Genomic DNA, 27,506 nt, shown 5'->3' with positions numbered 1-27,506 from the left:
TCACGCAATAATTGTTACTGCGGGCGATTTGACTGTAGGCTATGTATGTATTTACATCAAAACAGCACATTTTAACATCAAAACAGCAGACAGTTTGCTCAAAACATCAGATTGGTAACGTGGTTTTTGTTATTGCTGGACTTTATGACGTATTCTTGAGCTGTGTTTGCACGTTTTGGTCATTTTGAAAAAAATGAAAATAAATGAAACACTGGACTTTGGGCCTTGCCAGCGCCATTGAAAACAAATTTTTTTGGGTAATTGTTTTTGAAATGTATTCTTGAATGTTCAGTTTACTCATTTTAATGCTTAATTCCGGTTTGAAATTTTCCTTTAGTATGCCTTTAAGCATTACAATAATGTCATGCTTTGTAAAGTGGGCACTGTAGGTACTCCCCATGGGCATTGTATGGGACCGATACCCTACAGTGCCCACTTTTGAAAACAAGTTTTTAAATGGCTGCCGAACAAAAATTAGTAATCCCAGAACTTAGACAAATAGGCCAAGAAATAGAGAAAACCTCAAACTATAGAATAAAAATCAAAAGTTCAGTGTTTCTCTGCAACTTTTTTCAAAATTTATGAAAATGTGAAAAAACTGGGCACTGTAGGAGGTTCTCCCCTACTTTAGGCTTACAGATAGCTTACTGTTTAACAGGAAAAGTCATTCTTAACTGCACTGATTGTTTGTCGAAAGCAAAAATTATGACTCACAAGGTTTATGAGGTTTTTGCAGAACATTGCTGCTCTAACTTGGAACTTCTACATTACATGGATCAACTCTCCTTATCCGGTTCAACTCTCCTTAACACTATGATCAACTCTCCTGTAGGTGCAGGAGAGTTGAGCCATTTGACAAAACTTTTTTAAAGTTAAATTCTGAAAATACGTTTGATGTTGACTAACATTTAATCAGAGTGATTGGAAGCCGATTGGTTCTACTTCAACATAAGCACACAACATTTGGACCAGCAACCATACAATCGGAAATATGGGCTCAAAATCAAAAATTGGCTCAACTCTCCCGCATCTCCCCTATCTACTGTCAACAAAAAAACACAGCACTTTTTGCCCATGCGAAGTAAAGTAGCCTATAGTTTTCTTTTGTTTGAGCTGTCACGCCTCAACGTTATCTCAAACTTTTTTTTTTGGCACCTAAGGTTTTCAATCAGGAATGAATTTAATCAAAAAGTAAAGAGCCCAAAATGTAGATACCAAACTCATGTTCAGCAAACAAACGTTTCGAAAACTATACTGTCTTCATCTTCAGTGTTATAAATGTGTGATACATTTGGTAGCCATTCTTTGACTTTAGCATCTTTTCAATAAAACTCCATAGAAAAACCATCAAATTAAAATTTTGGATACTGTCGTTTTGTGTGTAACCATGGCCACCTGGAGATGCGGCCTGATTTGTCACATTTTGCTGATTTTGATTACCACTACTGCTAGTGCCTGACTGACATTTTCTGGTGATTTTTTTTTTTTACTTTTTGCTGTCTCTTTATGATATAAAGCTTTTTGTTGCCTTGGGGAAGCAGGAAGCTCTAGGTAGCCATTTAAAATAAGCATAGGCCTGCATGGTGATGCACCTTGTTTTCAAAAACTGCCTAGGTTGCTATTCCCACACATGAAAAGGAGGTAACGATTGTTACACAATACTTTCTGCCAACATTCTATCAGAAGTGATATTTAAACTTGGTGCGAGAAAACAAAGCGCACCAAGTTTACATATAACTATTGATGGAACGCTGGTCGAACAAGCCAAAAGCTTCACCTATCTGGGACACACGATAACTGAAAATGGCCGATGTGATACGGAAACATTGAGATGTTAGCAAGAAACAACTTTGTCAAAATGAAAGAAATTTTAACAACACGCAAAATCAACATCAAAACTCGAAAACGAATTATGAAATGTTATGTCTGGACTACGTTACTTTACAATACAGAAACATGGACACTATCATCACAAATGGACGACTTGAGGCATTTGAAATGTGGATTTACAGAAGAATGCTTAAAATTTCATGAAAGGATAAAATTACAAATGAAGGTGTGCTATTTAGAATGCAAACCAGCATGGAAGTTCTACAAACAATTAAAACAAAAAAAAATGAAGTAGGCTATATTGGCCACATGATTCGCAATAATTCTATTCAAAGACAACTAGGTTAGCTTACTAGAAAGAAAAATGAATTGAAAACAAAACAGGAGTAGACCACCAAAGATATGGTGGACTAATAATAAATGGACTAATCAATGGACTAATCAATGGACTAATCAATGGACTAATCAATGGACTAATCAATGGACTAATCAATGGACTAATAAATGGACTAATCAATGGACTAATCAATGGACTAATAAATGGACTATCAATGGACTAATCAATGGACTAATCAATGGACTAATAAATGGACTAATCAATGGACTAATCAATGGACTAATAAATGGACTATCAATGGACTAATGATATCAAAAATTGGTCAGGACTTGATTACAAAATTACAATAGAAAATTCTCACAACAGAGAAACTTGGCGCTTCATTGCCTCCAATCAGTCCCGTGTGAGCACCATTTTAAGCCACCCCGAAATTCACTAGTGGGCGCCTATGTTTTGTGATAGCTTTTGAAAATAGGACAAAAAAGCCTTAGGCCAGGCCCGTAGTTGCCGGGGGCTTGGGGGGGGCAACGCCCCCCCAATCTCAAAGCTTTTAGTTATTTCCTTGTAGAAACATAAGCATTTTAAAACGTTTGTCTGACAATCTGCTGCGTTTGGGACGCATAATTTCCTTTCCAAGCGAAAACATGCGTTCCACAGCCGCGCTGGATGGTATTGGTGTGTTGTATTTCAAAAACATGCCTTGAAAACGTTTACTCTGAAAGGTATCACTATTCTAAGCGTGCTGTGATGGTTTAGCATATATAGCCTAAATCTTTTAGTGAGGTCCACTGCACCAACATCGCTCTTTTCAGGAGCACAGAGCTCTTGAAATAAAGTATCTTCAACCTCCGTGATGACATTCATTAATTTTTCGCTTTCTCTCTCTGATCCCTCGTGCTCGATACTGATCCCTCGTGCTCTTTGTTTCAAAGTTCTAAAAATCCACATTTTCAACTGCTTAAAATATTTATTTTTTGTCCTGAAAACACCAGAAATGGCAGTTTAGAGCATATAAAAGTGCAAAATTTTCTGGGGGGGCATGCCCCCAGACCCCCCTAGGGGTTCTCGCCTTCGGCGCTTGTCCGTTCCTGTCACTTAATGACGTCATATTTAACATCACCATTTACAGCACCCCTATGCTCTAAAGTCACAACCAGCCACTGGTGCATAGCCTTTTACTTCGCAACAGCTTTTGAGCCCCCCTCAAGCTAAAATGTATAACTACGGGCCTGCCTTACGCTATGAACGCAAACTCTTTCAACGTAAGGAAAAAATTCACATTCGTCATTTCAGTAAACAGTAAACAACTGTAGCAAATATGCCGACAATTCAGTGGCAGATCTGGAAAAAAATTAAGGAAGGACCAGTATCTTATTAACAAAGAAATTTTTTTACAAGACAAATAGACAATGCAAAACTTAATGTTCAAAAAAGTAAAGATGGATAGGGGGGGGGGGGGGCTAGCCCCCTGAAAATTTTGAATATTAGGCTATGACATTGGTTTGGTGACTTTTTAGCCATGTTTGCGCAATAATTTTTTTTTATCAAAACACACACTTTGTGGCCTATGCAGCCAGACAACATATCGATCGTTTTTAATGTTGATTTCTACGATCGTTTTTAATCTTTAAATTTTAAATTTAATCTTTAAATTTTAAATTAATTTAATCTTAAATTAATAAATCTTAAATCTTAATTTAATCTTTAAATTTAATTAAAACTTAATCTTTAAATTGCTAATCTTTAAATTTTTACGATCGTTTTTAATGTTGACGTCTACAGACGTTGAATCAATGTAAAAAACGACTAATATGTTGTCTAGGATAGGTCGTTTAGTATGTAACTAAATAGCCTACATCAAATTAAAATTGGATTTGGATGGAAGGTTTGGTTTAAAATTTAAGTTAGGTTACCATTTAAAAAAATCCACTCAGCCTACTAGGCTACCACAGAAAAATTTCAATAATTTACTTTTTGAGGATTTGCATAGGCTAGTAGGCTATGGTGTAGCCTATCAGCAGGCTAAAACTTTGAAAATCTATCTGAAGTGTCCTGACCATCGCTTTACCCAGTGGCGTACGCAGGGGAGGCATTGGGCCATGGCCCTCTCCGCCTTGAAAAAAATGTTTATTTTTAGCGTTGTTTGTAATTCTGTAATTATTCAAGAGTGGTCTTGGGTATCAGGGCCGTAGTAGCCGCCTCTCGTACCCGGGGGAGGGGGCACAGTTGTTTACGGTCCCACCCATTTCAGTTTGTTTGATGTTTTTGGCTATTTGAAATGATAAAATGTTGTAAAGATTGCTGCAGAAGCTCGATATTCAATAGCTTAAATCACACAAGGCCCTATTTACCGCTTCCTGGATGGATGGATATTCATTGCATGCTCATGGCTACTTGTTCACCTACACGTTAGCCTATAGCCTAGCCTATAGGCCTACTTGCTTGACATCTAGCCTGCTGAAAAAGTTTTGTCAAGAAAAACAGCTTTAGCCTACTGGTAACTTTTCAACTGTCTTTCCAAACAAACATTCTTTAGATACCGTAGCCTATGTTCTACGCCGGGTTCTGCGTAGGCTAACATTTGCTAACTGTTTTTTTTTGTAACTGACTTTACCAGCTGCACTAGGTACACAACTTTCTGCAATTAAAAAAACGCATGTTTAACGCGCTACAAACTATAGGCTACAGTCCTGGTAGTATCGTGAGAATAAGGCAATCACTGCAAGCCTCCGTATCCCCTTCTTTAGATATCCCTGATTTCACCTATGGTATTTTTATCTATGGTATTTTTATTATTTTGCCTGAAATTTATTAATTTAGGCAAATTGTTAATTAACTAGGCAATATGAATGAGCAGGGTAGGCTATACTTTAGAAAATTAGGCTACAGTATTTTGTTAGTTTCTTGCGAGAAAAGCAAACTTTTTACAAAAAACCTTTTATTCTCTTAATTTCCTTCTAAAATTATGCACGCCCAAAATCGCTGATCAGGTGAATAAAAACGTGGTTGAGTGAGCAAAGCAAGCGAGATAACTTTGCAAAAATGGAAAAAAAATCTTCTAATTAGTGTTAGCCTACATGTTATGGGGCGCCGTTTGGAAAAACACAATTTAGCAATTTTGCAACACCAATTGAGCAATTTTGCAACACATTTAGCTATATTGCAGCAATTTAGCTAAATTGCAATATAGAATTTAGCTATATTGCAACAATTTAGCTATATTGCAGCAATTTAGCTAAATTGCAAAAATACAATTTGGTTATATTGCAGCAATTTAGCTATATTGCAACAATTTAGCTAAATTGCAAAAATACAATTTAGCTATATTGCAGCAATTTAGCTGAATTGTTGTTGTAATATGCTAATGAGAACAGCCGCGTTTCCATCTGTCATTTAAAGAATTGCCAAAGTCGAATGGGACGGTTTTTGCTGTTTAGGCTAGGCCTATTCTGTTTTGCATCTGGTACGGTACCTGTAGATAAATAACGCGTCGTTTTTTACAGTTTGATATGTTTTAGAGCCCTAGATCAGTTGTGGCAGTTTTGGGATGTGGATTAACAATTCCTTTGGAGAACCAGGCTTAACTCAGTAGGCCTAACTGTCTGACTATTAACCGTCGAATGTCTTTCAGGCTAAAATTGACTGCTTGGACGAGGCTTACCGGTGCAGAAATAAGTTGTGTGGCAAGTGCGTCTGGCTATTACAGTTTAGTGTGCTGCATATTGGTTAGCAAGATACCAGTAGTACCGGAAGGTTGCCATTTTGTATCGGTAGGTACAAGTAAGGTGACCCTACCGGTAACTCGGTTAGATCTAGGACCTAGTTTGGTCTAATCATTCAGTTATTTGATAACTGTACCAAATATCCCTTCATCTAATGTTTTGGGCCTATTCATTGTAGCCTATTTGAAAAAGGCCCAATATTCTAATTAAGCAGTTAAGGGAGGTAAAAAAGGAACTTCAACTTTGATTAGTTGTGGCTTGAATTATTATTTATTTATTGCTTCTTATCTTTATATTATATATATTGTCACAATCAATGTGTAAGGCGTCGCGTCGGGCTACTCTGCGTCTTGACAGAATGTGCTGTTTTCATTATGGAGTTCTGGTGCGGTGTGTTATTATCGGTTATGACCTGAAGTAACCTTTGGATGAGAAATCTGTATTATGTAGCGTATTTCTAGAATCGTCTGTAAGCATGCAATTCTGGAATGTTCTGTTGTTTTTCGTAATTTCTGAGCGTCGTTTGTCATGACGTCATAAGGTTGTTTATCAGTAATGTCCGATTGCGAAATATTTATTATGTAAGAGTCCTCTACTCCTACGTGACATTCTTTAGACTTCTTTAAGCTTCTGCTTGTTGACATTTATTGCAACTTGACAGAACAATGTGACATTACGTAACCTTCTCGATGTTACTAGACCGAAACAACTTTCTATAAATAGTGGTGTAGTTTGCGTAATGATTTATTATTGAGTTGATTATGTGATTATGGTAGTTGTATTATTATGAATTGATTATGAGAGTTGTGTTATGAGTTGTGGATTGGTAGTTGATGCAGAAAATATTGTTGATTGAGAGTTAACGAAGAGCTTATTTGAGAAGCCGTTCGTTAAAGTCCTTCAAGAAGTTAGATTATCATTTCGCTAGCAGAACCATTCGACATTTAATTGACTGTTTTTCGGTTCGACCCATTAAACTACGTCATTGAACCTTTCCAAGTCTTTTTCCTGGCAAGAGATAGAAAGAAATCGTGACATATATATATATTTCATAAGGCTCCTTTTTTACCATTATAGGTGTACATGCCCTGAGAGATTTTCAAATACATGTAGCCTAAAATTACAAGCCGAAAAATGCTGCACAAAGCAAATCGATGCGTGGGCCCCTAAACAGACTAAACGCACCAAGACGTGTTCCCCTTACGACCATAAGCACTCTTGATAACGCACCATGTCCGATCTTCATAGCAACTGTCCATACAAATCTTAAATATATCAGCTAAAGCTATGTGGGCTAATAAAGCTATAGCCTAAATTTATGTTTTTATTTTATTTTTTTGTAACATTTTATTTTTTTTATTTTCCCTTTACATCTTAAATTTTTCTGAAGGTGTTGCGACGTGCCAAATTTTTTTCAACTCAATAACTTACTTTGGTCACAAGCACGTTTTAACGTTCGCGTTTTGTCGCTTCTACCTTTTTCTCGACCTTTGCTATGTTGACGTGTATTGTTTTTGATATGATGGTCAGAAATAAAAACAACTGAACTGAACTGAACAGGTGAGCTAAGCTTTTAATTAGATCAAGCATTAATTGTTGTAGTAGATTTTTTTTAAAGAGTCAAAAAACATTAAACAGACTAAAATGAGTGGGCTCCTAAAGAGTCGTGAGCCCCATGCAGTGGCCGGGGGGGTTACACGGCCCTATTTAGAGATGTTTTAATACAACGGGTTTATTAAAAAAAAAATTAAGAAAAATCATTATTTGGCAGTTCTTTGAAGGGATGATTTAAATTAGCAATGAGAAGAACACATAAAGTCATAACCAAATTGTCAGAAGTCCAAATGCGGTTGTTGAGTAGGCTAAGCTTAAATCCAAATCCGGTTACTGGTCTCAAATCCTGCAGGATTTAAATCCATATCCAAGTCAATGTTTATTTTTGTGTGGTAGCGAAGGTAGCCTATAGGCTATAGCCCACTGCTGAGCGAAGGCTTGCCTCTTTTCTTGCCAATCCAGTGTGTCGTGTGGTTTGGTATAGCCTACCAGTTATTTGTTCCACATTCTTTGTCAATCTCGTCTCTGCATCTTTTTTTGACTTTCCTCGTGTGGAAGCGTTACGACAGCCTACGTAGATTACAGCAAAATTGATAAACCTTTCTCGATAAAAACTTGTTTTTAGTCGATAAAGAATTGAAGACTTCTGACAGCAGGCACACGAAAACTGAAAAATAAAAGTTGAGAAAAGTTTTGAGTGGTCGTAAGGAAATTTACTGGTGGACATCTGGCAACACTACCATCAGACAAAACAATCACAAAAGTGTTCAAGTAGTAAAAACTTTGTTGTAAAATGTAAATATGTCAGTAAAAAGTGAAAGGCTAAAAGGTCACCAAATTAATCAAGTTTATTTTCTGTATAGCTCCACATTCATTTCAATTTACAATAGCAGATAATATAACGTATTTCTTTTGTTCATATGGAAGCTACACCATGGAGGCACACTAAAAACCATGCGGTTGTCTAAGTCAAGGTGCCCCACATGGGATATTTTACTGTGTACAACTGTACAATAGCTAATTGAATTAGTAATACAAACAAAAAGAAAGAAATAAACAACTAGTTATCAAAAAAAGCACTTCAATGCATCAGTTAATAGTAGCATTAAGTTCAGAAAGTAAACAATGCCATGTCAGTTTTAATAGTTTGTGTGACTTGAGTTGCTTTCTATATTCCTTTTTAAATGAATAAAACCCAAATCAGTTGTCACCTACATTTTAATTTTTTAAATAGGAAACAGCTATAATAATTACTTGAGCACAATATATCCTATATTCCATTAGATAAAATATCAAACATTTTTGACATCACAAGATGTCCTCTTTAGGAATAACATATAATTATATAGGGTGCAACCTAGTTCGTACCTTGAACCATTCGTACAGTCAGTTCGTACCCTGAAAAGGTCGAGAAAAAAAATTAAAAAAAGCCGAAGTCGCTGATCGCAGTTTAATAGCACAAAGCCGAAGTCGCTGATCGGAGTTTCCCCAAACAATTTGAAACAAACTCGAGGGTTAGGATTAGCGGAAACTGCGGTTAGCGGAGACTGCGAAACTGCGGAAAAATGTTTGCGGACACTGCAATCAGCAAGGGTTAGGGTTAGAGCATAGATTACTCTATGGTTAGAGTTAGAGTAAGCAGAAACTGTGGTTAGCGGAAACTGCAAAAAAATGTTTGAGGAAACTGCGAAAAAATGTTTGCGGAAACTGCAATCAGCGAGGGTTAGAGCATAGATTATACTCTATGGTTAGGGTAAAGGTTAGCGGAAACTGCGGAAAATGTTTGTGGAAACTGGGGAAAAATGTTTTCGGAAACTGCGATCAGCGAGGGTTAGGGTTAGAGCATAGATTACTCTATGGTTAGAGTTAGCGGAAACTGCGGATAAATGTTTGCGGAAACTGCGATCAGAGGACTTCGGTTTTGAGCTATTTTTTCTCTCGATCTTTTCAGGGGGAAATTTTAAAATGATTGCGGAAACTGCGATTAGCGACTTTGGCTTTTTTTTTTTAAATTTCTCGATCTTTTCAAGGTACGAACTGACGGTCCGAACTGTTCATGGTACGAACTAGGTTGCATCCAATTATACATACATACAATTTAACTACCGGTATATCTGAATAAAATACAATGGTTTACTAAGTTTATAAACAGAAAAAAGCAAAAACTGCACAGTTTTTGTGACTAGCTTAAACTCAACTATATACGTAGGCTCTACGAGAATCAAAGGTAACTGCATCAAAAGGTATTGAACAGATTACATGATGTGGTAGAAAGGCAAGGTGCGGAAAAACTAATTTTAAAATACAGAAAGCAAGAAAGATGAGCCGCAAGCATGTGATTATCTGTTTAGAGGGGAATTGTTACGTTTTATGTACAAGGCTTCTAAGATATTGGTTTGATACTCGACCTGCCTCTGGACATGATCTCAAATTGCTTGATAGAAACGTTGTTTTCACATTCTGTATCATACATAAGAAAATGTGATCTTTAATTGCACTTTTCTGTATAGAATTCAAATTCAGGTGTTCCCCAGCTGTAATAAACGTGAATATGTTAAACTTGATTGTGTTGCTCGGCTTCGTATGCCTATGGTTCAACAAGACTAATCTCTACCAAAGCTTTATTTTGAAATGATAGAACGATAAACCAAACCTCACTTTCAGGTTAAGGTTCTCAAATTAGGATTAAAGTTAGGGTTTGGGTTAGTCACTGTTATTTTGTGGTGGCTCATAAAAATTCAATGATTCATTTAAGGGTAAAGTTTTAAAATGTTTGCGGAAACTCCGATCAGCGACATCGGCTTTGTTCTATTTTTTTCTCGATCTTTTGAAGGGACGAAATTGGTGAGACGAAGTGTTCAGGGGACGGAATAGGTTGCATCCAATTCATTGCACTGATAATGAAAAGCATTCTTTTGCCCAGTTAAATTTGTTAATTTGTTTTGTGGGAATTGCATTATCAGTGGGTCTAAGTAACTGTAAAAAAATTGATTGATTTTACACTTTACAAAATGGCTCTATTTTTGACACCAGTTGCCATGGTTGCAATCAAAGAGTATTGTTCTGTTGCAGGTGTTAAGGTTTTGCCTTCTTTCCACTGCCGGTACTTCAAACTTTCTCAAATTACGAGTTATTGTACCTTCATTCCTTTAAAGTTTGCTGAAATTGGAGCAGAATTTATTCTAAAAACACTAGTTCTGCAGATATGGCCATGCCCTATACTTCATACTTGCAAAGACAAAGCCATTAACACTCTGAAGACGAAGAGGTTCAATTGTTTTCTTTTTGGTTATTTTCTAGCTCAAAGTTGTGTGTAGGCAATGCCTCCTGTGCCTGTTGGATTGGCTTGTCACGTTTGTGGCCAGACAAGTGGATTGTCTTGGTGCTCCCGTTGTCATAAAACAGCCTATTGCAGTAAAGAACATCAAATACAAGATTGGAAACTGCACAAGAAGTTATGCCAGCCATTATCTATGAATGTTGCAAACAATGTTTCTAATTTTCAACTGCAGCACACTCTTGATACAGAAAGAAAAATATCTAAAAACTCAAGTTCTTGTAAGTTATATTTGTGACCTATTAGGATATATCGTTGGGTCATTTCATTATAATTCATCCAGAAAATTGAAATTTTGGAACCATAGAATTTAGAATTGTCCCATTTTTTCACAGTTTAAAATGCTTGAAATTCTGAGTTATTTGGCACAAATTTTGTCAAAATTGGTTGAGCGGCTTTTTTTTTATCGCTATTTTAATGTTTGACCACCAGGTGGCGATTTTTTTAATGAGCCGCATAAAAATGCTCATATCTTGGGACCTAGTTGCCCAATCTTCATAAAATTGGTATCTATCTCCCCATTTTCTGGGGTGGGCTTTCCAAAAATGAAGGTTAAAATGAGCTAGGAATTATACTTTTTGTGATATAAACATTTGTAGTGCTTCAATTGCATGGCCGATTTCGCCATGCGGCCACACATTTTTTTCAAAATTTTTATGATCATTATTATTAGCATATAATAGGTGGTATATTCCAAAAATATCTTTTTAATTACTTACAATTCACAACCTCATAATAAAAATTGTGCACAACAATGCAGAATTTTATAAATAGTCAAAAACATTAGATTTTAATTTTTTTTATCAGCCCATACTGGGCGGTCCGCGCTCCCCCCCCTTACTACGCCACTGTATGTCAAGCAAAGAATAGTACAGTAGTATAATACACTATTACACAAAGTGAAGGAGTCAAGACATAAAGATGAAGGAGTTTAATACATCGAAAGGATGTAATGAGCTTGTCCGATGTGGGAAATAATTATATCATTTTCCAAACATGTCTCGCTGCTACTGGTAGGACAGTGTGCATAGTACAATTGCGTTACTTTAATTAATCAGAAGTTACATTAAAGAACAGTGACAGTCTTAATAGTAAAGTGAGCTATATGCAACAATCTGAGCAAGTATGTACATTGTACAACACCCCACTGGTACATAACATTGCAAAATAAAGTCACACTATTCTGAGGATATAACTACAAGTCTATACACTTCTGCTATCATTTCTGAATTGGAATATATATATAGGCTTTGTCTGCACTGATCATTGTAAAATTACATACATTCATCATTGTAAGATTATTAGTGCCAAGAAGTGTACGAAACATTAAAGATAGTTTTAAGTGACTTTCTGCAATAAAATACAATTAAAAAGGATTCAATAAACCTATAGTTTTGCATGCATAACTAGTGCAGTAGTGCATCCCATTTTGCATTTAACATTATGTGACACTGGACAAAATATGCTCACTGCAGAGCCATTACAACATGCGAGGGGCAACAATCGGAATGAATAAAAACGCAAGAACAAGGGCCGCCATGCATGTAAATAAACATGTAGCTAAACATGTGAGATTTTGGACAGTCCTTCCACTACAACAGGCAGAATATACACATTTTCGGCTCCAAACATGGAAACTGTGAATCGTCGCTTCATTTGCATTCAAAATGAGCATTGATTGGCTTCTATTATGTTGGGTTTGATTGCCTGAAATTGCTGTCTAGGTCTTGACTAATGTTACAATAATGGCATGCTGTTCTATGTGTCCAAGTGTGCCACAACCTTTGTTCATTTATGTTTTATATTTTTGCTTCCTCTCACAGAGCTTAGTTATATACTGTACAATACATGCTAGAAACCGTGGTTTAAAGTTTATTCGCATGCATGACAACCCGTGTTCAATTGTATAGTAATTTATGTTGCCTCTCACATGTTTAGCTACATGGTAGAAACCGTGGTTGTCGGTTTATTTACATGCATGGCGGCCCTTGTTCTTGCATTTTTATTCATTCCGATTGTTGCCCCTCGCATGTTGTAATGGCTCTGCAATGAGCATATTTTGTCTAGTGTCACATAATGTTAAATGCAAAATGGGATGCACTACTGCACTAGTTATGCATGCAAAACTATATGTTTATTGAATCCTTTTTAATTGTATTTTATTGCAGAAAGTCACTTAAAACTATCTTTAATGTTTCGTACACTTCTTGGCACTAATAATCTTACAATGATGTATGTATGTAATTTTACAATGATCAGTGCAGACAAAGCCTATATATTCCAATTCAGAAATGATAGCAGAAGTGTATAGACTTGTAGTTATATCCTCAGAATAGTGTGACTTTATTTTGTAATGTACTTTCTTTCTCAGACTGTTATGTATTTCTTAGATTGTTGCATATAACTCACTTTACTATTAAGACTGTCGCTGTTCTTTAATGTAACTTCTGACAAATTAAAGTAACGCAATTGTACTATGCACACTGTCCTACCAGTAGCAGCGAGACATGTTTGGAAAATGGTATTATATAATTATTTCCCACATCGGACAAGCTCATTACGGGTCCACGTCTTTTAGGCGCAGACAGTTGGGCGCCGGTCAAATAGACGCGCACACTGTGGCGTCTGTATATTTAGATGCGGAGCACTGTGGCGCCCGTTTATTTAGGTGCTATTCCCAGTAAAGTCTGCAGATTGTATCAGCTTGGCAGGTAGGGCAATGCTTTTCACACAAAATGTTATATTGAACAGAAAAAATATGTTGTTTTGTTAATGCGCATGTGGATATGAGGTGCGAGACAACGCTCTACTACTCTTGATTTTAGCTCATCTCCACAGGACATTTGCTATTCATCCTGAACACAGGTTGCAGCCAGATGGACCTTTACTTAATCTGTTATCTTTCGCAATTACTTCTACTCGGATGGATTGGTCGTGTTGCGAGTACGTATGAGACAACGCTCTACTACATGAATACACTTCTATAGGGCATGTGAACCTTGGTTACAAGTTGCAAGCATAATGGTGCGACTTTGCTCGTTATTAAACCTAGTCAGGGTTTTGACAGAAAACTAAGTTACTCTTCACTCAAGCCTACCACCCGCTTGAATATAGGCTACGGTATATTTTTTACTGATGTTTAGTGTAGTTATTATTTGACTTAACTAAAAGTGAACTCAGTAGTGTTCGGAAACTTGAATATAATTTATTGATAAAACTTTCGCCGACGCAAACCTGGACTAACAACAAATAATTGCGGAACACGCGCATTAAAATACAATATATTTTTCTGTTCAATATAACATTTTGTGGGAAAAGCATTGCCGGCATAAGCAGCTTTACTCACGGAAGCCATGACATATTTTTTTGTTCAATATAACATTTTGTGTGAAAAGCATTGCCCTACCTGCCAAGCTGATACAATCTGCAGACTTTACTAGGAATAGCACCTTAGAAATAAACGGGCGCCACAGTGCTCTACACCTAAATATCCAGACGCCACAGTGTGCGAGTCTATTTGACCGGCGCCAAACTGTCTGCGCCTAAAAGACTTGCTCCCCTCATTACATCCTTTCGATGTATTAAACTCCTTCATCTTTATGTCTTGACTCCTTCACTTTGTGTAATAGTGTATTATACTACTGTACTATTCTTTGCTTGACATACAGTGGCGTAGTAAGGGGGGGGGGGGGGGGAAGAGGCGGACCACCCAGTATGGGCTGATGAATTGTTAGTGATTAAAGTGGAATTATTGGAATAGGAGTCAGTTATCTACGTCAATATTAGCATTGAGAAGAAAGCTTGACTACAGTTCTGCTCATAAAATAGTTGTAATACAAGTAGTGGTAATGAAATCTAAAGTCTTATCCCAAATATCCAAAAAAATAAAATCCAATGTTTTTGACTATTTTAAAAATTCTGCATTTTTGTGCACAATTTTTATTATGAGGTTGTGAATTGTAAGTGATTGAAAAGATATTTCTGGAATATAACATTTATGCTAATAATAATGATCAAAAAAATTTTGAAAAAAATGTGTGGCCGCATGGCGAAATCGGCCATGCAATCGAAGCACTACAAATGTTTATATCACAAAAAGTATAACTCCTAGCTCATTTTAACCTTCATTTTTGGAAAGCCCACCCCTGAAAATGGGGAGATAGATACCAATTTTATGAAGATTGGGCAACTAGGTCCCAAGATATGAGCATTTTTATGCGGCTCATTAAAAAAATCGCCACCTGGTGGTCAAACATTAAAACAGCGATAAAACAAAAACCGCTCAACCAATTTTGACAAAATTTGTGCCAAATAACTCAGAATTTCAAGCATTTTAAACTGTGAAAAAATGGGACAATTCTAAATTCTATGGTTCCATGGCCTGGATGAATTATAATGAAATGACCCCGTTGCTAATAAGCTGAACTATCGTAACTCCAAAAATGCAGTTTTGAGAAAATTGAATTTTAAAGTTTACGTTGTCTTCTGTACATCAGGGTTAATCGGTTTAAACTGGGGAAGTTTAAACCGCCCGGTTAAAACCTGGTTTAAACCGGGCAGTTTTGACCACCTATTAGTATTACTGGTCAGAACTGGTCAAAAACCCCTTTAGTGTATGAATCAAGTTGCTTTTCAATTGAATTAAAAATATTACCCTCCATGTTTAGTAATGATGTTCAACTATATTTTGTATTGATCAACAATAACCTAAATGCTGGATTTGGAACAAAAAATATTCAATTTCTCTGTTTATTTTTGATATTTCAATCAGGTGGTTATTTTAGTTATTTAGAAAATTCAAATTCTAAAAAAATATTTCTGATGTACAGGCGCCAACTTTTCAAAAAACCTTGGGGGGCGAGAAAGGTGATGACGTCATAACCATAACGCTATTTTACTCAATTAAAATAGTCTTTGATTAAGCTTAGTGTCTTGCTTATATTGACACCTAGGTCGCAAACCGAATTTATTAGAACCGCTGATTGAAACGATTAGTTTTACGCATGCAGTACGCCTAGTCGTAAAAATTTTGATATTGTTAGCTCATAATTGGAACAGTTGGAAAACAAGCCGATTCATTTCCTTTTCATGCGAGTGAATACCAACGATCAAGACAGTGAAGTTATCGAAATAAAACGCAAAAAATCATGATCTCAAGCAGAGTGGAAACCCGCTATCAGTTTTATTAGCTTCGTTTCGCTCGTTTTGTTAATTACTTATCTTCAAAGCATTAACAACGACGAAGTGTTTTCTCTTCTGTTTTTTATCGAAAGTCTTTATAGTCTTTTATCGAATACCGTATATATTCAAGTATAGGTTGATGTTCGCAAGTGATTTTCACCTCAAAAAGACAGATTCAACTTATACACGGGACAAGCTTGGCGGTTTTCAAAATGAACACATTTTTGCTGCGGCAAAATCATTGCCGACGTACATTACGGAGTGTGTAATGGCGTCGGCCGAACTAAAAGTTTTGAATACGTTTATTTGTGGTGATTCAAACTTAATTTTCAAATTTAATGATATGTTGTCAATTCTAAACTTTATGCACTTGTTGAACAATATGCAAAGCTCACGACACAAAACAGCGGAAAGAGCTGTTTTAAGAGATCAGTATTATATTTTTAATTTTTGCGTCTAGGATATAATCGTTCTTATTACGTAACATTCCATGATCATTGAAGTTGATGTAAAACCTTAACGGCCGCATAAAACAATGATGTCAGGTTGGCTAGGTGATAATAGCGGTAAGAGATGTCGTTAATGCAAGCAATATCTGCGACCAATACCATTAAACACCTTTTCTTTTATCGGTTTTCGATTTTATTCTCACACATTGCGAACAAAACAATGCGTTCTGTTGAATCATAATTGATCTCACAGCGGGGAAGACCTCGTTGAAAATAGCGTGTCTAATTTAGCTGGTTTACTTAATATTGCCATGAATAGTTGCGTGCCTATTCCAGCAGCGTAAGTTACTCTACCATCTACTTTGAAATTTCCATACCGTATGAGAAAGCCATGCGATCAGCTGCTGTTTTGCGGGCAAGAGCAACGTAGGCTATTTTTCCCTTTCGGCATTCTTTAAGTCCGTTTAAAATAATGATCTAAATTTCTTTCGTGAAGTGTTTTATCTTTGAAACACCACTTGTAATAACCATTTTTGTTGCCCTTCAACCATACATTTACGGGGGGCGCCGGGCCCCCCCGGAAGTCGGCGCGTATGAATATGGACATACGATAGTTTAACAAAAAAAAATTGTCGAAATGTAGTTACAATAATGCAGCAAAATTTTTGTGTGCGAAATCGAAAGAAATATAACTAAGCCTTAAACATCAACATGCAAAAAAACGATTGAAAGAAAAATTATCTAAAAGAAAATGGAGTGTTAACATGAAACGTGTAAAATTACTTTCAGAGCAGAGTATCGTAAGTCTCATTTTATGTCTTTTTTTTTGCAAAACTATCGTAACTCCCATTTACGATAGTTCATCATTGTGCAGGCCTCGAAATTCCGGCGGTCATGGCGGACATGACCTCCGGAATGACCTCGAATGTCTGCCGAAGCCCACTCATTGGTCGGTCATAAATGACCGCCGCAAAGTTCTTGACAAAAATAGAGCTAATGCAGCAAAAATATATTTTAAATTTGAATTGTTACAATTGTTTGTTCAACGCGAACAAATACGGAGCTGAAACAATAATAGTACAGGCAATTGCATTAAAGATCACATTAGAGTGGCGTGGTTAACAAGCTGATGGCAAAAGTAGCTATTTTTACATCATTTCAACGCCTTGCAATATTACCTTGAAATAAAGTTGTCTGAACTTTTTGGCAGGATATGTATTCTAATATTAACAATGAGGATTATTGCGTTACATTGATCATTTGTTAAAAAGAAACGTCACAGAGAAGCAAGTCTCAGCTGGGTTCCGCACGTGCTTTGGCGAATGTGGCGACCTTATTCACGCTGAGTGATACTGATAGAAATAGAATTTCTGCACATTAGGGAGGGTGTTAGACTAACACTAAATTGTGTTAGTTAGTTAACACTAACACTATTGAAGGCTAACACTATTGAGGGCTAACACTATTGAGGGCTAACACTATTGAGTCACTAATGCGCTTTTGTCTGGACAGTCCTGACATGGAGATTTACGACCCCGCGCCGGCAGTAATCGCTTGGCACAACGATTCTATAACGCGAAAACCACTGAATAAATGATAGGAGTTGCTTTTGTAATAAGGAAATTTGGATTGTTTTCAATTGTGTTTATTGGGTCATTACACGACTGTCATTAACGCACTGATTTATTTGCAAGCAAAAAATATGTCCGGTTGAGATATTAAATGTCTGCTGAAAGGGCCAGTCCGGTAGGACATGCTTGACCGCCGGAAAAAAGTACAAATTTCGAGGCCTGATTGTGTATCATCAAAACTAAAGTAGATGGAGTTACGATGCTTTAACAAAATAATCTGTAGTCTATAAAGACACCAAATCAATCAAAAACGCAATTTTGAAAAATTTGGACTTACGATAGTTAGCTTATTAACGACGATATGCACTACGCAACACTATATATATATTAATGTATTAGACTATTAGTTATTGATATAACATAGCAACTATATTATAAATAAACAGTTTGTTAGAAGATGTGGCTAAGTGATATTAACTATGGTTGACATTAAAGGAGTAGAAATAGTTATATTTTAATTATCCCCATCAAAAAGTTGGTTAAGCATTTGAATTTCTGAACAGACAGGTTTTAAGCCTTTGCAAGTATGGTATTTCAAACTGCCAGGATTAAGCTTCTACTGTAATATAGAGGCTTTCTTGAGCACTGTGAGCAGTCTTGTGGTAAGATTTTCACAACCAATCAGTGCCCTGATAAGTTAAGAGAAGTTGCATAGTATGCTATATAATGTTGCATATGTTATAATAATGATAATTTATGTTAAACCAGTTGGGTGCAAAATAACACCATTGAAAAGTTTTCATAATTTGCAATTTTTAGCCGATTCTTATAGTGGCATAGTGCGTCTGGGCTGTACTATGGAAGGGATTGAATTCTTCTCATGAAAGTTTGTGTCAGTCTTCTTTGGTTTTGATTGCTTTTGAGCTGTTTTGAAAATAGGAGAGTTTAATTTAAACTGAATTTTTTAGATGTCTCATCCTATGTACCCAGAGAAGTTGATGTTTTCTGATTTGTTGAAACAAGGGAGTTTGCTTCCCAGAACCACATAACTGTTGTCATGTGTGCTCTTAATGTGGAGCGTAGAGTCACTTGTCACTGTGAATATCAAGTCTTAACGTTTGAACTCCTGGAATCATATGTATTATTACCTCAGTCATCGAGTCATTATGCTTGTTGAAAGTATTTTTAAACCTAATTAAAAATTATGTGCCTTTTTGAATTCAATGTCTAAATGTTTTTAAAGCAGATGGAGGGAAAATACCCAGTCCAAGTTCCAGTTCTAGTCCTACAGATATGCAACCTGCTTTGTTGTCCACCTCCAATTCTGTCAGGTTGGAAAAGTATTTTTTGAAGGATGTGACCAATATTGACACCAATATGGCAGCTACTATATGGCAATCTCTTCAAAATCACGGCTTAGTTATTCTCAACAATTTTCTACCCAAGGAGCAAGCTGAAGAGGTATCGTCACTAAAGTTTGTGTTAAGTTTTGTACCACTAAACATGTGTTACAATGAAGTAGGCTATCACCAAAGCATTTAAAATTATTTTGCTTTGACAAATTTAGTCATCACAAATGTTAAAAACTAAAAACTTCATTATTGTACTCTTGCTTGCTTTTCTTAAGAGAGGTCCATGAATTGAAAGTAGATGTTCATTGTTCATATGGAATTTTTTATTAAAAACCAAACCCTTAGGGCTTAGGCTAAGAAGGCTTTAATAGATTTTGTGTTTGTTTCACTTTTTATAACAAAAGCCATGCAGTTTTATGAATATTGTAATCATTTTTTTTTTATCAAAAAACTTGAAATGTTAAATTTTTATTTCAATAATTTTGATTTATCAATGAGTTTTGACTTTATGTAGTGTAGTGATATAATTTTTTGTAACCTCTCATTGTACCAACCTGACATTTAGTTCATGGCCGTTTCGTAAACGTTGAACAAGGCTAAGAAAATTTGGGAGCAAGTCTTTTAGGCGCTGACAGTTAGGCGCTGGTCTAATAGGCGCGCACACTGTGGCGTCTGGATATTTAGGTGCGGAGCACTGTGGCGCCCGGTCATTTAGGTGCTATTCCTAATAAAGTCTGTAGATTGTATCAGCTTGGTAGCTTGCCAGAAAATTATATCATGGCTTCAGTGAGTGAAGCTGCTAAAACCGGCAATGCTTTTCACACAAAATGTTATATTGAGCAGAAAAATATATTGTTGTTTTATTGATTTATTATTGTTTTATTTGTTGTTAGTCCAAGTTTGCGTTGGTTAAAGCTTTATCAATAAATTATTCAAGCTTCCGAACATTATTGAGTTCACTTTTTAGTTAACTCTTTTGCGACCACGGACGTATACACACGTCTTGGGATTTTTGCCATGATGACCAAGGAAGTATCCCTACGTCCAAGGTTAAAAGGTAGCCTATTTCAAGCAAAAAAAATAATGTAAATGATGGCAGATCCATAGTCTTTGCCTGTCCTTTTTTAACTAATTTAAAAAAAAAATTTGGCGGTGCAGTTATCGGATGAGGACTTCTTAAAGATGGGGACACAGTGGATTTTTTTTCTTTCACTCATTGGAATTGGCAGTCAAAACTGGCTAGGCAACCCCTTACTTTGGAATTTCTCGATCAAAAAGACTGTAGGCTAAATTACGTAAACTTTTTGCTTAAAATTTTCCAAATTTCTCCATAATCATTCTGCTGTACCTCCTAAAGCATTGCGCGCAGAAACGAAGTAAATTTTTTCTCATGTGCAGAATTGTTTTGGCATTCGATTAAACTACACATATTTTCAAATTATTTTATCATGCTTGGGTAGTAAAGATTATAATGAAGTAGCCTACACTTTTCTGCCAATTTTTAATTTTTTTAGAAATTAGAAAAAATACCGTTTGGAAAGTTGCTAGTGGTACATACAATGTTTTAAATTTTATTGCAAAGCTTTGCATCTTCGGATAGCTGAAGGTGTATGCTTTCATTTGATGTCAAGATTGTGCGTCTACGTCGATCACATGACATGTTTTTACCGCGTAAATACAACAGATTTGTGTGAAAAATGTCTGGTAATTTAGATTAAATATAAATTACTTCTGTTCGGGATGGATTGGCCATGTGACGAGAACGCGTAAGACGCTCTACTACTGTTCACATGAATACATTTCTACAGGGCATATAGGCTACACCTTGGCTACAAGTTGCAAGCATAATGGTGAGACTTAGCTCGTTATTAAACCTAGTCCGGGTTTTGACGGAAAACTAAGTTACTCTTCACTCAAGCCTACCGCCCGCTTGAGTACAGCCTATGGTACATTTTTTACTGATGTTTAGTTATTATTTGACCTAACTAAAAGTGAACTCATACATGTTCGGAAACTTGAACAATTTATTGATAAAGCTTTTGCCGGCGCAAACCTGGACTAACAACAAATAAATGCTGAACACGCGCATTAAAAAAACAACATATTTTTCTGTTCAATATAACATTTTATGTGAAAATCATTGCCGGTTTAAGCAGCTTCACTCACGGAAGCCATAACATATTTTTCTGTTCAATATAACATTTTGTGTGAAAAGCATTTTCGGTTCAAGCAGCTTCACCCATATATTTTTCTGTTTAATATAACATTTTGTGTGAAAAAGCATTGCCGGTTCAAGCAACTTCACTCACTGAAGCCATGACCAACAACGCACACGCATTAACAAAACAATTCCTGTTCAATATAATATTTTGTGTGAAAAGGATTGCCCTACGCCCCTACCTACCTGCCAAGCTGATACAATTTACAGACTTTACTAGGAATAGCACCTAAATGAACGGGCGCCCTAGTGCTCCGCACCTAAATATCCAGACGCCACAGTGTGCGCGCCTATTAGACCAGCGCCTAACTGTCAGCGCCTAAAAGACGTGGACCCGAAAATTTGATTTGATTGAATTTAGCATGCCTAATTTACGATATCTATGACGTTTGATGAAGTTATTCTATTTGACTGACACAGCTTCTTTTGCTTTGTGTTTGTGATGACTTTTTGTTTTATTGACTGTATGGTTTTTTAGTATCTGTGATTGATTGTATCTCATCAACAAAATCAAATAAACTAAACACAGGTTCGCAAATCCATTGTATCCCTGTACGCGGCACCTGGAAACTTTACAGATGGTGAAGTCATAAATGCTTGCAAGTTGAAATCCGAACAGGTTCGCGGGGATCAAGTTCGCTGGATCGATGAATATTACTCTGGTTGTAAACCACTTCAAATGGTAATGTCCAAACTTGACAAGCTTATCCAACTGTGCAGTGACATGAGCAACTGGAATATTGAGTCAAGGACCAAGGTGATGTTACATCATGTTTTGAGTTTTGTTTTATTTACAGCGATGAAGCAACTTACCGATATGTTGAGTTTGGGACAGCTTATGCCCAATTCAAAAAAGTGACCTTTTAGTGGCTTTAATTTCAACAGATAAAGTTTATAGTTTGTGTGCAGCTGTAAAAAGGCAGGCCTATGGTGGACTAATAAAGATTGTTACCTTAATTTAGTACTTTTACACGCTATTTTTATAAATAAAAACTATCTAACTTTTTAAAATGCCATATTTAATTGACTAACTTGTAAGAAAATACAATATAACACAGACTTTTTTGACTAAAACAATTAAGAATAATTAATTTTGTACACAAAATATCTTATTTGGCATTCTGGTATTTTTCATCCAGCTTTACTTTTTCTTAATATAGTTTTTATGTAAGTGTATGTCATGAGTAAGTGTCCTAGAAACATTTATAGAGATCTAAGGTACTAATGCGTTATTTTTTTCCGCCTGCTAAAGTATACATCAATTGGTCACCTCACTTTTTGATATTGTGTTAATAGATTTACAAAATTATTACAACAACAAACAACAAGTTGGTTGAAATAAAGAAATATATTAAATAATTTGGCAACCTTGGGTTGTTGAAATTTATTGTGTTGTTTTAGCCCATGGTTACCTGTTACCCCGGTAATGGAACATGCTACAAGCGTCACGTGGACAATCCTACAGAAGACGGGAGACTTTTGACATGTCTCTACTATATTAATGAAGAATGGAATACTGCGGTATGTATATACAAACTTAGCAGAGTTATCTTAAAAATCAATTTCTTTTTGACAGTTTTTTGTCATTAATGTTTCATTCTTGACATTCTTCAAGTAGAATTTTAAAATTTGTTATTCTCTACTTTCCTTATCTGCGTACATTTGAAGGGTCCAATTATCAATTTGACATTTTTTCACAGTTTGCTACAAACTTGCTTTCAACAAAATATCTTAAATTGTTTTAATACCATCTCTATTCCCCTGGCTTAAGCCAGTATAACAAGTGCAATTTTTTGAAAATCTGAAAATAGTAATCCTCTTAGTGTGGCGGATTAGCCAAAAGTGGATATAGTTTCACATCCCCTTGACGTGAAGTTCTACAACTTACAAGGAAAACGGTTAACAAACATTTACCAAGTCGGTAGTTGGTTTTACAATTTGAGTTTCTTTTTTCAAAGCAGACATCCTTTATCAGGCTATTGAGTCTCATCTACCCACCCAGATTCTGGATTAGAGTTTTCCGCGAAAGGGGTGGTAGTTTATTACTTGATGATGCCCTTTTCTGCATCATTTGGCATAATCCACAATGAGAATTTTTTCCACCATCACACGGATAATGCGCCGGTTCGACACCGCTGAAGAGCATGCGGCTGTGTTAGGCAGGACAATTAATGACATGCTTGAAATAAAGATTAGTTTTAAAAGCAAAAGGAATAAAATAATTTAAGATATTTTGTTGAAAGCAAGTTTGTAGCAAACCGTGAAAAGATTTCAAATTGATAATGGACCCTTCAAATGTAAGCAGAAAAGCGGAGTTTTGCGTCCCGCAATGTAACGTGCCAAGTTAGAGGAGGATACCAACATTTATAGCATCCGACTATAAAACTTTACCCGAGAGTTTTCAAGAACGAAACATTAACGATAAAAAATGCCGTTGAAAGTAATTGACTTTCCGTCCAGCCAGTCTAAAGTAAATCTTCAACCACCCCTGCGAAAGTCTGGACACGACAACAACTATTTGAAGGCAAGGCCAATATTGCCACGCATCGCTCTTTCTGTGCTTGATTGCAACACATGCAAATTCATCTGGTCGTTAGAAAATGTTTTAAACTTGGTTTATAAGGATTTTTGAAAGCTTTATGACCAAATGCAATGGCCGATTAAACAGAAACGACAACTCTAAATTGATGAAAGTGAAAAATTTTGCAACAAAAACTTCCTCTTTTTGCATGTCATAACATATTCTCGAAGTGTTTGTTTCAGTACTTCAACCCTTAAAACTAAAAGCGGTTACACGACAGAAGTCATTTCCGGAAAGTTGATTAGATTTATCAGAAGTGTTCTGAAGTGAAGCGATGATCACTCACTGCCATTTTCGTTTGTTAATCGACCTAGTTATTCACTCATCAATGACATGCAATTTTGTAAGCCATTCTCTAATCAACAGCTGTCTATAAAGTGCGTGGTTCAGCTGCAGGCGGTGAGAGTTGCACCACCATTGCTCAATTCCCGAGTGTTTATCGACTGAGATACCGCGCGTAGTTATCTATTTTATGGAGTATATGAAAGCCGATTACATGTTTGCAGACGGATGGTGGGTGTTTGTGTTTATATCCACAAGGTGGCAGTCGAAACTACATGGTGAAATGCGAACCAGTTTTCAATCGAATTTGTCTCTTTCTCTCCAACTCCCGTGTCCCTCATGAAGTGCAACCCACGTACAGGCAACGGTATGTAATGCCACTTTACTAAGTTTGCTAATTTAAATTCATCAGTTTTGTTTAAATCTAAGCTGGCAAAATTCATCTTTTTTACGTTGACTCAACGTTAAATTACCATCTGCCGACGTTATTTAAATGTAGAAAACGACATATTTTTGCACTCATACTTAGTTACTTACTGACGTTTTTCAAAATCTCTTGGCTTTAAGATTTTTTTTATGAATTTCCTTCTTTCTGTTTTAATTTGAATGAATTAACAACGACAAAATTTGAAATCTTCGTAAGTCTCACTTTTAAAGCACGAGTGTGCTAGATGGTGTTGACTCAAAACTACAATCAAAAGTTGATGAAGCAACGTGGACATTGTAATTATTTAATACTCTTCTAAAGAAGCGTGCGGAAGTAATAACTTTGCAGCCAGGCGGCCAGCTAAAAATACTTTTATTCATCATGTCACTTAACGAACTACTCGTCATTTTACAGGTTTGCGATGACTTGTTGGTATTTTGACCGAGATGAAAGGCAACGTGCCCTTATGCGGTGGGCCCAGAAATCCCAATTCTTTTCTGGAGGGATGCAGTAATGCTTTTTGTTTCGTTCAAACGGCTTGGTTTAGTCTTCAAGCTACATCATCTTGTCAACATTCTACAGAGGAGAAAATCAAACAATTAATGTCGATTACTCGCATTTTGACGCAGAATCAACGCCGAAAAATGTGACTTTGTGACGTTTGTGTGGCAGCTTATCCCTAAATTTCAATGCACTTTTGTAATTACTCATCTCTCTATACCAGATCAAGTAAGAATTTTCTTAGACTGTTCTATCCTTTTTTTACGAACGATTCGGTACCAGTAAGATTTCAGCAATTGTAATCTCATTAAACTGCATACGTTGAATCGTTGCTAAATAAAGCAATCTTATTATCTGGATTAGCACGCCTGGGTCCAGCTTGCGATCTTTTTGATGCATTTTTTCTTTTGCTCAACGTTCGGTTTGACTGATATTCAACTCTCGTTGGCCGTATTCGCAACAGCTTTCATATACTAGAATCTCTTTGCTAGGACAGCACAAACAGCAACATACATTATTGTATATAGCTTTGGCAAACTTCGTCTTGTTGTGTATTCACAAATTCATAAAAATACGTGCCACTCCTGCTTTTAATTTATTCGTAGTTGCATGCAAATTAGGATGACTCGGGCAAAATCCCACCCGACAAAATAGTTGCTGATGTTCAAGTGTATTTCATCCAAGTTGTATGATGTGATGGATTTGTGTGGTTCTTTCTGGTCGTGATCCACCAGGCAATTTCAACTGTAACCAGTTCATTATCTCAGCGTTGGGGTTGATACCGAGACAGAAAATTAAAAGTTTTTTTTTTATCTTGATTCAGACGTTAAATCAATGTAACAAACAGTTGATTTGTTGTCTGGGAATTCCTTAAAGCACGACCTTCTCTTGCTTGCTCGCGAGCGGATTTTCGTCCGGACAAGTTTGTACGTATCTCGTGAAGGTTTCACTTCGCGTTTTGTTTGCTTGCCTATTGGTCATTATTTCTGTAGTTGTGGCTCCACTTATGTCTTAGTCTATTACCAGATAACTTGTCCACTACCAGCCAGAAAAAATTGCCCTTTTTTCTTCGTTTCAACCTATGGCGACGTTGAAACGCTGTAAACGAGACCATTTTCTTTTTGGATTGAGCTCCATGGTGCTATGATGTACACAATGACTACAGCAAGCTTAAGCTTTGAAGCATTGTACATGATACCGTTATATGAATACTGAAAAGTTTGGGTGTTCATCAGGACAATTATCGTTTCTAGCACTAGTTGCAACGTTCATCTGATAACAGTGAAAGCGATGACAAACAGGTTGATGCATTGCTTCACTGATGTTTCGCGCACCATGACAATGCGCTTCCTCAATGCTTTGTATGTTATTCGCTCTGAGGATGCGCATTGTCATGGTGCACGAAACGTCAGTGAACCAATAAATCAACCTGTCTGTCGTTGCTTTTACTTCCACTTTTATCAGATGAACGTTGCAACTAGTGCTAGAAACGGTGCAGTTTTATGTTATGCTTCACGGTTTGCTGATAACTGTGAACATGCCATCGCAAAATTGTAACCAATTGTAATGTATATTTGTACCGTACATGCAAGGTCCGCTTGAGGTTCATAGTTGCCTTTCTCGTTTTATGCAACTTTGTTTATACAAAATATTTTGACGTCATAATAGTATGTAATTTTAGTTATTCGTTGACTGCCACGCGGCCAATCTCTGTTAAATTTGTTTTCACACCATTCTTCATGTATATACTGTATAGCTGACTCAATGTAATGCATAGGCTAGTGCAGTAAAGGTAGCTTTTTAACTTTTGCCCAGAGCCTGAAGATGTTAATTTTATGTTCAACGGTTTGACTAGCTGAGTGCAGTAGCTTTCTTCATCCATTCCGTTCGTTATCAAATTCGGTGATTTGGATTAATTTTTAAAGCTACGTATCAATTAACTGTTTCACAACAGAAAAAAATCCCAAATAGGAGAAATTAATTTGAGCTATGGTGACTTTAAAAAAAACTCCCTTTCGTGTTGGAGAGAAAGCCATTGGCTCGAGTAGGACACACCTTTTATTTATACCAATCACAATCAAGTAAATGTGGGACGATTGTGCTGCTGATTTGCTTGCGTATTTGTCGGCTGTAAACATATCAACATAGTAAGACGTTCTCTCTG

At 36.4% G+C, this 27,506-nt stretch overlaps 1 protein-coding gene across 2 annotated transcripts; it reads left to right on the top strand.

The window, feature by feature from the left end:
* The first annotated feature begins 9,974 nt into the window (after window positions 1–9,974).
* On the top strand, window positions 9,975–26,652 carry LOC145777540 (prolyl hydroxylase EGLN3-like). Of its 2 annotated transcripts, none has more exons than XM_082588946.1 (7): window positions 9,975–10,145; window positions 10,516–11,001; window positions 19,228–19,442; window positions 22,081–22,308; window positions 22,953–23,072; window positions 24,639–24,781; window positions 25,256–26,652. In XM_082588946.1, the coding sequence occupies exons 2-7, from the start codon at window positions 10,764–10,766 to the stop codon at window positions 25,353–25,355; spliced, it is 1,044 nt and encodes a 347-aa protein (XP_082445072.1). In that variant the 5' UTR covers window positions 9,975–10,145; window positions 10,516–10,763; the 3' UTR covers window positions 25,356–26,652. The 2 variants fall into 2 exon arrangements, with proteins under 2 accessions (XP_082445072.1, XP_082445071.1); XM_082588945.1 differs by having other exon boundaries at window positions 19,225–19,442.
* The last annotated feature ends 854 nt before the right edge of the window (window positions 26,653–27,506 follow it).

The sequence above is a fragment of the Aplidium turbinatum genome, chromosome 9 (assembly GCF_918807975.1).
Source record: "Aplidium turbinatum chromosome 9, kaAplTurb1.1, whole genome shotgun sequence".
NCBI lineage: Eukaryota > Metazoa > Chordata > Ascidiacea > Aplousobranchia > Polyclinidae > Aplidium > Aplidium turbinatum.
Note: the sequence above shows the minus strand (reverse complement) of the source record. Positions and strands in the feature narration are given on the sequence as shown.

Coding starts and splice junctions, on each gene's coding strand:
- LOC145777540 (XM_082588945.1), top strand. CDS start 10,764: ATGCCTCCTGTGCCTGTTGGATTGGCTTGTCACGTTTGTGGCCAGACA. Junction 11,002..19,224: donor ATCTAAAAACTCAAGTTCTT/GTAAGTTATATT, acceptor ATGTTTTTAAAG/CAGATGGAGGGAAAATACCC. Junction 19,443..22,080: donor CCAAGGAGCAAGCTGAAGAG/GTATCGTCACTA, acceptor AACTAAACACAG/GTTCGCAAATCCATTGTATC.